The 12,865-nt window shown below is 38.5% G+C and overlaps 1 protein-coding gene across 2 annotated transcripts in view; it reads right to left on the bottom strand.

Annotated features, from left to right (window-relative positions):
• Positions 1-12,865, bottom strand: part of MTMR7 (myotubularin related protein 7) — a 50,358-nt gene that overhangs the window by 805 nt on the left and 36,688 nt on the right. Inside the window, exons 8-14 of one of the 2 annotated variants that reach the window (XM_052779958.1) lie at positions 8,261-8,370; positions 7,995-8,042; positions 6,155-6,280; positions 5,311-5,360; positions 3,400-3,600; positions 2,065-2,205; positions 40-166 (exon numbers count right to left, since the gene is read on the bottom strand). In XM_052779958.1, coding sequence (XP_052635918.1) covers positions 40-166; positions 2,065-2,205; positions 3,400-3,600; positions 5,311-5,360; positions 6,155-6,280; positions 7,995-8,042; positions 8,261-8,370 — 803 coding nt within the window. The remainder of the gene's footprint in view (positions 1-39; positions 167-2,064; positions 2,206-3,399; positions 3,601-5,310; positions 5,361-6,154; positions 6,281-7,994; positions 8,043-8,260; positions 8,371-12,865) is intronic. The other variant, XM_052779959.1, reaches the window with a different exon arrangement.

The raw sequence follows: 12,865 nt of genomic DNA, 5'->3' as shown, positions 1-12,865 counted from the left end.
TCAGTGAAGTCTGGCGCATTGAGATCAAGTGTTTATTACCTCTCCTAAGACCTCCAGCTCTTCTTCCAGTTGCTGAGTTTCTTCCTTCACTGCCATCAGATAATCAGTGACTGACTGTCGAGGATGCAGCCCCTTTTCAAAGCGGTTGTACATACCACTCCAGAACCTGGAATTGACAGGAAGGTCAGCAATTTTCTCATTTGGTGAGGTGGCCTCAGAAGATTTAAATACACACCTTTTTTTTTTCCCAGACACATGTTGTCCGAAATCATCCATCCATGGATTATTTATCATTAGAGTGCAAACACATAAGTTCATTGGCTATTTGGTAAGATTTATGGTTCAATTGCATTGGCTCTGTCCTGAAAATGCAACTCTGTGGACATACACAGCTTGAACCAATTCTGATACACAGTAGAAAGACAGGTGAATGTACCTTTGACTTAGATCACATGGCTGAGGGTGGTTCACTGAATGCAAACTTTTGCTGTATTATTTTCTTGTTCTACAGTATGGGCTTTAGAGCAATGGTACCTATAAAACAGCCAAGGTTAAAGACAGTTTTTCATAATCCTAGTTTTCAACTGTTCTTTAACTTCCTATGAAGTCAACTTTGAAATTCTGTATGCTTGGTTTTGTCTGGGCCTGGGGGGCCAGGGTGTGAGATGCAGCTAGTTAACAGGGGTTTTTTACCCTGTAAAGAAGAGTTAAAAATCAGGAGTAAAGAAAACAGTATGGCATCCTGCTCTCTTAAAATTTAAACTGGCCTATGGAAATTGCATGAAGCATATACGTTGGCAAGTTCTTTTCCTGGTCTATGGAATTATTTGACAAACCTTTAGTTAAAAAGCTGAGTTGATTTTTCATTTTCAGGAGGAAAGGACTCAAACTGTTAAGTCCATAGCTTACTCTAGCACTCCTCCTGTCTTCTGTCTTCCTGGCAATACATGGCCACAGCCAGACTCTGAGTATGTAACTAGTTCACCAGACAGGTTAAGTAGCCGAGAGACCTGCCCTCAGCTGCAGCTGTCCAGCCAAGTAGCTGACATATTTTTGGAGCACGTGCGTGCTCCTCCATGGTTTATTATTCCTACCCCAATAGTATACTATTTAAGTCACATTCCCCCTGAAGTTTATCATCTGATAGTTCGTGGTTGGAAATCTTTACGCACCCAAGTAATTCCATTAAAATCAACGGGATTACTCATCTGATGGGGGATCTGCAGTATCAGTACTTGTTTTATAAATCCCACTATCCTAAAGAATACGATTAATGACTATTTTTAAATTGTTTTAAAGTGGATGTGACCTGGAATAGTAGATGTGAATAATTCCATTTCTGTCATTTAGGATATTTATTAACTTTTTAACAGGTGCTTTTATTTGCAACTGGAAAACAAACTGATCAGTTTTACTTAAATCACAGTTTTCATGGAGTTCTATTCAAGATCTCCTTAAGTTTGTTAAGGTTAATGGCACAATTAATTACTTGAGTCAGAATGTCAATGGTGACATTTCTAAAATTATGGTATTTTGTTACATTTTGAAAAAACTTAAATATCAAGTAAAATTTACTGTGTATACTTTGACGTATAAAAACAACATGGAGAAAGTCTGCTTTTTGTTTTACTAAACAATTGTTCTAGCAATGAAACCGTATGATTTCTTGAAATGTTCCATTTTATTTTCAACACCAATTGATCCAAATAAACATCACAAAGTCTTGGAATGGAAGAAGTTGAAGCAACTTTAAATTTAGAAACCACAGACGAGAAGAGAACTGAAAGAGATATTTCGCAGTGGAAGAAGTGAGTAACCATGAAATTAGGACACACAACTATCAATATAGCTTTAATCTTAAGCTTCTTTTCAGACTAATGCTCTGTTGTGGAGTTGTGCAGAGGTGTTGGCTGACATGAGCACACAAGGAATGAACACATTGCATCTGAGACGGAATTTACTCTCTGTAAGCTACCTTATGGAACGAGAAATACTTAAATACAAAGGCACTCTGTTCTGTACTAACACATCCTACAATTCTCAGTAGCAAGTGATACTACCTACTTGTACAAGAAGTTGCATGGAGCCATCTGTGGGTGCAGGGTCCCTTGGGTTTGACTGTGGTCTGACCTGTACAAAGGATTCAGGTAATCGGTGCGATTTTTCCACAAGTGAGCCCACAATGAATATGTTCGTTCTTGGATTCTGAAAAAAAATGTATTAAATACAAATATATTAAAGTCTCTACTACAATTCAGGTATAGCTAAAGCTTAGATGCGACATTCTAGTGCTCTGTACTACTCGTTTACAAGCAGCTTAGTACTTCCTTAACAGAAGTAGACTTAAGTTACAAACACAGAAAAACAGAGACCTGTATTCCTTTGTCGGTCACTAAAGGCAAAATCCAATCCACTTCCCATGAAGCAAGAGCAGCTGGAGAGGGAAGGTGGAGAGACAGGTTCCTCTGCAAGATGGAGAGGATCACTTCCATAAAAAGCTTTCAGACCGATCTCTACACCAAAGGGATCTCCGCATTTAAAGGCACTCCTATGCCACTGAGCTGCAATTTCTCATGCAGTTAGGTCTTGGGATATGATGACCCGTGAAGGTTTCGATTTTAAATGGACTGTGGCACTGAGGCTGCTCTGCATTTGAGGGGTGAAAGGGACCAAATGGCAGCAGCAAGCAGTAGCTCCCACCTTCCTCATTACTACTGCTGCCATGATCGGGATGCATGAGAAAAGTCTTGGGTGTCATGATGTACCTGAGAAGCCAGGGCCCCAGGAAGCAGATTCAAACATCAGCACTACCAGGAATGACATTATTGTCTCTGTTTGGGCCTGAGGGCAGGTAGATTAGTTCATAATTGCTTTGGGGCCAGACAGCAGAAGGGTAGTTTGCTGACTCCATCCTGGGGAGGTCTACCAGACAAAAATGCTGTTCATAAGAAAGTATCTATCTGAGAGATCAGGACTAAAGTGTCCTGACATGAGATGCAAAGACAGGTTAAAACACAGGAGAGCAGTGACTCTTAAACTGAGAACTTTAGAACTAGAGTTAATGTCATCTTGTATTAGAGCTACGGTGACAGCTTGCCTTGTATGTTGTTAATGCTGCAATAAGGGTAGGGCTGCATGGCTGACAGGCTAATGCTCTTGCCAGTTTTCACTAATCCCTGTCACGCACACCATGGATTACACTCCCGGCAGAGCCACATTGCAGAGGATCAGCTTTTTTCGGTATTAATCTGTGTTGCCAGAAGATGACAGCCAAGAAGTCTACACTGCAGCACCTTGCGCCTTACAAAAGCACATACATGTAGGCTGGCAAATGTCTTGACTCCTCAACGCACCACCTCCCACAGAGCCCACGCGTAAATACGCTACTAAAGTTCATACTTCAGCTCTCGTCGCTCCTTTGGGCTGTTACACAGGAAATTCCCGAACTGGCAAGAATAGATATGATGCTGTATGTGGATGAGGAATCTCTCATTGAATTCAAAGGCACAAGGAAACTGTTCCATTAATTGCCAAACACACTCGATGAACTGGTCAATAACAGGGGATATCTCCTTTGGATCTCCATCTAAATTGCCATACCTGAAACAAGACAAGATAGTGTCAATTATAACCTGAAATCCTCTAGGAAAACTGAATTAACACTAATGAAAACAAACCCCTCACTTTTAGTGTGCAAGTTACATCAAAGGCATTCATTTCTAAAATCTCTATTACTAGTATATTTTTTTATTTACAAAAATCATGCAAGATTCATGGACTAGAATGAAGACAGAATTTATCAAATACAAACAAAAAAACCCTCACCTTTTACAGGTGTCTTGTTGCCTTACAGCTACTAACAGTTGGCTGCTGCAGAGCCACGTTTTAATGCTAGTAATATAAAGTTATACCACAGTAACATAAGTCATCATAAGAATGACTGCAATGACTCAATGACGAAAATGTATCTATCTTAGACAGTTGCTTAATGGCAGACCATTCCCAAAACCAGAAAACTGAGCAGAACAGAATAACCTTGACAGAAAACAGTTTAAAGCTGCCCTCTCTTGGTGAACTTTTTAGAAAGCGGGAAGTGTTTACAGGCTACTGTAACTGTCAAGTGAACATGAAACTTTCTGTTTATAAAAATGTCTCTTGGAACCACTTGCAATGAAGAAAAGGAGCCTGAAAATACAAAACAGAGAAGTAAAAAATATTTTATAAGTCTACATGATAGGAAGAAGCATTTTCAATCAATTATTCTGCTTGTGTAGTGTGTGTGTATATATATATGTGCATATATATGTATGTGCATATATATATATGCCAACAGAGTGGAATTCCATAAATATCTAAAATTGAAACTTCTAATTCTACTATTATTATGCAGGAAAGAAAATATAGCACTATTGTACTGCAAACCAAAGCTATCAGTGGTGATTAAATTTCATAGTATCTTTCACCACTGATTATAGTAGACATCGGAAGTATCATATTAAATGTAGTAATTCCTGCTGGAATTTCACAGGTGGTGTGGAGCTGCTCAGATTTCCTGAAAGTTTTGTTGTGTTTTTTTGAAACTAGAACAAATCTATATTCAAATTAAGCAATATAATGTAACTAAACTCCAATATAAAAATTGCATTTTTTATTTGTAAAGAAACTAAAAGGAAATATAAGAAAGAAAGAAAATGTGGGTATTTATCCATGTTTAAATATGTACAGTCTTCAAACATTTTCATTACATTATAGCATTTACATAATGGATGTACAAAATAACTTGTCCAAATAAATTACTTTCTGCTTCACTTTACCTGACGTTTCTGAACAAATCCTACTGTTTTCATTAGAACGGAGTGTAATAGGAAGAGTATATTTTACATAATAGATTACTCGCAGGCATGCCTAAGATTAAGTACTGTCCTGGAAGATGTAGACTTTGCTGAACAGGGACTTAGCTGGGGAGTCTTGGCACTAGTGAAAGATCTGCTGGAGTCCAAAAGGATTTTGCAAGCCACATACATGCTATTTTTCTCTCACATGGACTTCTCAATGCTTGTAGCAACTGCAAGACCAGCACTCAGGGTTCCCAACAGCAGTCTTGGAGTGCATATATAAGAAAAGACTGATATGAAAATATTTCGCTTTGATTTTTCCAGGTGGCTGAATATAGTAAGAGAAAAGGGTATGGCAGTTTCCTGAGGGTATTCTGTTGATATGATTTGTAAGGCAACAAGGCAGTAAAATTGGAATGGCAGCAGGTACTGACTGCATAAAAATATATATAGAAAAACCTTAGCACCACCTTACCTGTGGTTAAATTTGTGACCAAAGGAAACCCAGTCTTTTTCAATTAACACCTAAAATGAGAATATTGCATTCAGTGTTGTGGAGCACAGCTGATACATGTTGAAGCAGGCAGAAGAGTGGTGTGAATAAGCAGTACTGGAATCCCAGTTAATTCTTAGGATGAGCAGAAAAGTGACAAGCAAGAATGATGTAAGCAAGCAGTATTAGAATCCCAGATAAATTTTAGAGTAAGCAGAGAAATAATGAGTGATGAGCACTGGTGCCAGCTCAGGAGAAAATAGCACTCTTCATGGATGCAGATAGGATGCTGGTATTTCAGCACAATTTCAATTAGCTTGATTAATCATTTTCTAAAACAGAACCTAAAAATGTTTCAAACATCTTTTTAACATGTGACCAGTAACTTGATAAGGATTCCTAGATGCTTTACCAGTACTGATTTGCTTGGGAAAGGAACAGATTTTCCAACATAGCTGCTCATTGCAATCTAATGTCTAGGGAGCACACACTTCTGACACTCAAAACTTCACTGATCCCTGAAAATGAATACAAATTCTTGCTTGCACGAAAGCTCCTTGGGCTGCGAGAAAGTTTCTTGCTCAAGGTTAGGGAAAAAAAAAAAAATGGGTGCCCAACTGATCCCCACCTTTAATAACATTTCAAACAGAAACTGAGAGACTGTAACTTGGACAGATAAAAACCTTCCTTCCTACTTAAAAAAAAAAAAAAAGAAAGAAAGAAAAAGGTATATTTAAGGAAAGTTTATCTTCCATTAAAACCAAAGATATTCATCTTAAATGATGCCATAATACTTCATTTACTCTGTGAAAGAGAACCTGCTTACCATGAAACCCTTCATAGTTCTGTAATATGGATCCAATAGAAGGCTCGCTACAGAGCAAACCTGGGCTGTCCTATCCCAGCCATCAGAGCAGTGAACAAGCACACTCACACCTTCCTCAGCCACAGCCTAAGGATACAGAAAAAGTCAGAAGTTTCACAAGCAGGGAGAAAGGCAATGGTAAGAGAGGAACAGTGAGACAGCACAATATAGTGAGTATTCATTTGGGAACTGGGAAACCTTGTTAATTTTTTATTCTGCCAGAGTTCTTGAATTATGTTGAGTGCTATTCCTCTCATTTGAAAAGTCTTAATCTCATCCCATCCCATGCAATATGGTGGTTGCAGCATCCCCTGTTTATGATGTTCCACTGCAGGAGGATGTGGGATCTGTTTCAATTAAAATACATCAAAATGTCAGAGCGGACAACTACCTAAAGCAGATTCAGATGCAGTTAATGCTCTAACTCACGTATCAGCAACAGAACAGCTATGCTAGCAATATGGCTCTTAATTTCTCATCTTGATGGTAATGTCAATAATGGCAAGGTCTGCTTCTGATGCCAGCACTAGTGTGGATGTTATTACAGCACACTGGCCTGCACACTGATGTCATACTTCTAAAGGTTTGTGGGGAAGCCTGTGGTAGTAGTAAACTTCCAGATCTGATAAGCACAATTGTATTAGTATCTTTAATGTAAATAACTGGGGAAAGAGGATCCCATTTTATGCACAAACACATAAAGAAGAGATCACACTAAGTTCTCCAAAGTCTGATGTTGCATTATTTTCGTAACCTGGGGTTTTTTTTGTTTTTTTTTAAATTCTAAGCCGTTTGGCCTTTGTCATTTCTAAAGAGAACTAAATTTAGAAGGTAGAGAAATAAAATAGGTTAGGAAAGATACTGCTTAGAAAAACAAACATTTAAGTTAAGTTTGGGCTTAATAGGGAACAAGGAATAATAATAAATTATCTATGTTTATCTCAAGAGACAAGTAAATTCTACCAAAATAGAACCCCTGTGGGCAGGAGACCAACAACCGAGAACTGGGAACCGTACAAATTAAGAACGGGTCAAAATGCATGTCTGAGGAGGCAGGAGGCTAGCAAGCACATGAACAAAGGATAAATTTTTCTGGACAGTATTTTAAGACTAGCCACTGGGGAAAAGTTGGAAAGAGCTAATGTAAATGACCTGATTTCTATAAGCTAATGAAAGCTAGTAGGGCTGGGAGAAACAATATAATATGCATTTATCCTGCAGCTGCTGTTGAGGTAAGAAACTACAGTTGCCTGCTGAGCAGGAAGAAGCAAGAGTAACAAGCAGTTACTGAGGAGGGAAACCCATGGGGTTTTATCCATATAGTCATATGTAGCAGGTCATGTCAATAAAATGGCCTATAAGAAATGGAAATAGTAATCTCAAAAATAAGAATTGAAACAGTAAAAGGCTGAGCACAAGGAAGGAGGTAATAAAACTACTGTTGGTAGGTGACAAATATCTGTGCTACTTTGGGTGGAATTAGGAGAAATAATTTCTTAACAAAGGCAACAACTGTTTTCTGAAACAGTTCTCAATATGTAAGAGTACAAGCTGCTGGAGTTTGGCCACAGTAATACACCAGAGTTGGTTTAGGAGATGAATTTAGTTGGTCACTAAATAACTCAGAGGGGATAACACAGTAGCTAATACTTCTATATTACAACCACCATGCGAAGAAGTAGTCCTCAAGCAGAAACCTTCAACAAAGAAAATGTTTATAAACTAGTGGCGGAGGCAGGGGAAATAGGGAGAGAAACAGTGACAATCACTGCTGGGGAGTAAAGTAAGGACATTCAAATACCTGGCATAACGAGATACAGGCTAGTAGAGGCTTTAGTACATTTGAATTCTGCAGTGAAAAGAACGCAAACTTTTTTATACCATATTAGCAAAATGTCCACACGACAGCACCTAAGAATTGTCTCTCATATATGAAGCATTGCAAGATGTGTTTTTTTCAGATACAACATCACTGAAGATAACAGAAGTTACCCACAAGCAGAGACTTTGGTCCTCACTTTCTGTATCTGGTTAGTCCAAGTTTTGTTCTCATTTTACACACTTTACCTTTGCAATAAAAATGCCAGCATCCATAATGGCTTTGATATGCTTCAGCCAGCCAGAATTTTCTAGGCCCCACAGAAAGTCACTCATTGAAGGCGATTTCAGCTCACAAACTGCAAAATAAGCTACATCTTAAATGTACAGTAATTATAGTCCCTTAAGCTTTCACTGACTCTTCAACCTAAGAGTGGTCTCTTCAGATATCCCCCATGTAAAAACATTCACCTCTTGAAAAGAATGGCTACTTCACAGTCAAACTTTACCATTGAAATAAAGGATATATTTAAGAAATGGGACTAGGTCAAATTTCACCCAAAAATTTGATTGAAGTTAAAAAGAGAAGCTGTTACAAAGCCTGTTGCAAACAGCTTACTGAATACATCCTTCTGTGCAGCACAGATTTTCCAAGATTGTGTTCGGAGGGAAGTTTTCAAACCCCTGAGAGGGGATCGTGTATTTAATAATGAGGGCTTGGAAACACAAAGCATATGTTTTCTGCTGTTGGACAGGCAGCCAGCCACGTAAATGGTGCCACAGCCTCCTATTCCCAGCCACATTTGCTGAGGAAGCTCTGTAAGAGCAGGCCCACCAAACCCAGCCTTCAAAATCACCGCAGATGATGGTGTTTGAGTTAAAGCAATCCACTCAACAGTTCTCGGTCCCTGAATGAAACCTTATTAAAACTTCACTTGTAGCCAGAAAGTATTCTGATGGCAAGGAAAAGCCATAATTCATTGTCCTGGTTTCAGCTGGGATAGAGTTAATTTTCTTTCTAGTAGCTGGTATAGTGTTACATTTTGGATTTAGTACCAGAATAATGTTGATAATGTAAACTGATGTTTTCAGTTGTTTCTAAGTAGTGTTTAGACAAAGTCAAGGATTTTTCAGCTTCTCATGCCCAGCCAGCAAAAAGGCTGGAGGGGTACAAGAAGTTGGGAGGGGACACAGCCAGGGCAGCTGACCCAAAGTGGCCAAAGGGGTATTCCATGCCATGTGATGTCATGCCCAGTATATAAACTGGGGGGAGTTGGCCTGGGGGGTCGCTGCTCGGGAACTAACTGGGCATCGGTCAACGAGTGGTGAGCAATTGCATTGTGCATATTATCATTTTATTAATGTTATTCTTATTATTATTTTCTTCCATTCTGTCCTATTAAACTGTTCTTATCTCAACCCACAAGTTCTACTTTTTTTCCCTGATTCTCTCCCCCATCCCACTGGGTGTGGGGGGGGAAGTGAGCAAGCAGCTGCGTGGTGCTTAGTTGCTGGCTGGGGTTAAACCATGACATTCATCAAGTGAAATATTTTCCTGAAAACTTTCCAAGCTTTATGCCATGTTTAAAGAAAAAAAAAACACCTCCCAGTTTCTACAACATTAAGTTTCTATCCTGCTGTATCCAAGTGTTTATTTTTTAATATTACAGAGTTTGTGACATCAGAAGAAAAAAAAGGCAATCAGAATCTAATTCAGATACCTCAATGCAGCAGCAAACAAATACTCAACAATACTTGGCGCAATCTATTTTCAACAGTGAGATACTAAATTCACCCCATAAATAGACTACACATTTATTTTTATCCATGTAGAATTATACTATCTTTTAAGGAAAAAGATATTAACCAGTGAAATTCATTTAAGGAATACAGTGAAAAATGCCATGGTTTTTACTGAATTAATGTATGATCTGTGAATTTATAATGTCTTCGTAGGTCTCTTGTCCTCCGGAAATCTTCTAAAAGACTCAGATAATTATGGCCATTATGACCGGTGGCAAAACTTTAGTTTCCTTTGGTGTAATTGGAATTTAATTTTACAAACCGAAGTCAGAGTTTATATCACATCTGAATGTATCTGACTCTCTTAACTCCATTTAATTCAGAGGCAAAATAGCCTAATGTGTCCATACAAAGTCGTGCAATCTTTGTACGTAGGGCCTCTTCCAGATGGTTGTTTTAAAAGTCATTTTTGAAGGATATTTATAAAAATGCATAGATAGCAGCACTGAAAGCAAACAGCTTTTCACATGATTAATGCTCCTGTGCAGATGGAAGCATGACCAATTAGTAGCTGGATTCTGGCTGAAGCTGCTGTCTCTGTTTACAAAAGCCCAAGGTAAGGCTGAAATAGTGCTTTGCTCTTTCCCACTACCAAATCAGAGTCAATATTTACTGACCACTTCACTGAGCAAAGTTCAGGCTGTCCTAAAGGCGTACACTGTATATTTCACATGATTTTGGCTGCTGATCTGGACCTTAATACTGAGTTCAATTATGAATTCTATTATGAAGCTTATCCTAAGGGGCAAAGGCGTTTCCATCTCAGCAGAACCGGTACCAAAATCGTGGAGAAATAAGACCTGCTGCGCTCGCTGGGGGAGCACAGGAAAATCAAGAGCCCCTGGGCAGAGCTCATAGCAGCCCAGTGGTGCTCCCTTCCCGGGGAGAGGAGGAAGAAACAGTACACACGGTGGAAACCGCCTCTTCCACCAGCGAAACTACCACGGGGGGTTGCTGGACCAGTTCCCCCATTTCTGGCAGGATGGCCATGGGTAGAGGAAGGAGTAAATGCAGTGGGCCAAACCCTCAGGCTCTCTTGCTGGCTGATCTGTTACCGAAGTCCAAGGATCAGAGGGCTGCTCTTACATCAGCAACTACCACTCCTGGTATGAGGGGAGGAGAAGCTCCTATCTGCTGTTTAAATACAGACAGGGAGCATGTGGGGTCATCATCTCAAAGCACAACAAATGGGGGTCAAGACTTGGTTGGCCCCTGGATGTACGGCAAAGCTTACCCCACCACAAACGCCAAACAGCAGCCTCAGTCAGCCCTTGAATCTTTACTGAGAAAAGTCCTTGTGCAACATTTCCTTCTAATACTAAAAATTATCTCAAGGAGGTTGTGCGCAGGATCAAAATTATCACAGGGATCTTCACATACACATCTTTAAATGAAAAAAAAAAAATCAATACTATACTAAAGCAATATGAGGCAGCAGAGACAAAAGTAAAACAATTTTTTTTTTTCTGGAAGGAAACTCCAGCATGTTGAAATGCTTTTTACTTCCAGAGGACTGTCAAATCTCAACTTTTTTTGCATATTCTGAAAAAATTCTCATTATCCTACAAATATAATTATCTTACAGTGCTGATACATTTTGCCAAAAATTAACATTATACAAGAGTAAATACATGTTAAAGTTAAGATAAATAAAGTTGCTAGAATTAAAGTCAGTAAAATCACAAAGCTGAAACAAATTTTTTTTACCTATTCAAATAAATTATTGACATTATTATAAGTATAAATTCATTTCTTCAGCTTTTTCCTAAAGAAATATCATTGAAATGAACATGTTCCTAATGTAAGTGCGTTTTCCAGCGGAAAACTGAATAATCAATTTTTGTTCAAATTTTGTCAGCATTGGGAGTTATTTAAAATTGTATATTGAAAATAATCTGCAGTCTCTCACGTGAAAAAGATCCTCCAACCTTCACTTCTGCTTAATTCCAGTAAGTTGAATAAAATTGCCCTTGCATTCCTGCAACACATCAGACCCATTATGTATTGATGTACTCTTTTCCATACGGTACACTTCCAAGCAGCAACACAGCACACATTAAACCAAAATCAGTTTTCATCAGCCTCATTCTTCTTTTCACAGGTTTTTATGTACCTTATAACATCTCACAGCAGATCATGAGCAGCAGATATATTTTGTAATGTTTGTAGTGTAGTGCAATGTTTTACCTTAAAGATTCACCTAGGCATGTTTAAGTACTCCGTGATAAAAATTTAAAGCCATATTAAATGTATGTTATCATCGTCTTTGACAGCCTTTTTGGTTCTGGTTCTCTTTGTATGTGCAAGTCAGGTAATAAATACCTTTTAAAGGCCACCAGAGAAACAGATGAAGGGATACTGATAAAAATGGAAAAAGATAAAAACTACACAGCACCTTACATGAGAAAATCCCTGCTTGTACACTGAAAGTCATAAGGTTAAAAAAAAAAAAAAAAAAGTACTTGAAAGCCTCGAGTGCTTGAAATCACAGATTTAACTTCTCCAATTTCTTATCCTATCAGCCAAGTCACTAAATATGAGATTTCAACATAGGAAATATAAAACCTATGAAAAAAAGAGTTGTTTTGAGCATATGGCCTATTTAAAAATAGATGCTAGGAAGGTATGCCACCCGAGCAGCCTGAGGTGTTAAATGCATTACTAATTACCTTGTTACATGTCAGTTTGGGCTGTGGGCCTGTCTCACAAACCTTTGGCTCAAAAATAATACACAGCACTGTCCCATGCAGCCAGGCTGGTTGTTTACTTTTTTAACTTTGATGGTCTTAAGCTGAACAAATAAAGGGACAAGTTTATTCACCCGGCCTCTCTCCTAGCCAAACAAGACTTTGTAGTGAACTAAATATCCTTCTATTTTCCTTCCTGAGACCCTTAGACCAAGGAATTAAGTAAAAATAAGTCATGAAGAGAGTGACTGTTTAACCTGCATCACACTTTACTGCTGGTTTTCATAAACTGCTCTTATCTGAAAACAGAGCACAGGTCTCCTGTCATGGAAAATGTAAGCACTTCTTAGATCTAAAATTCACA

Source organism: Harpia harpyja, chromosome 2 (assembly GCF_026419915.1).
Source record: "Harpia harpyja isolate bHarHar1 chromosome 2, bHarHar1 primary haplotype, whole genome shotgun sequence".
NCBI lineage: Eukaryota > Metazoa > Chordata > Aves > Accipitriformes > Accipitridae > Harpia > Harpia harpyja.
This window is presented reverse-complemented; position numbering and strand designations above follow the sequence as displayed.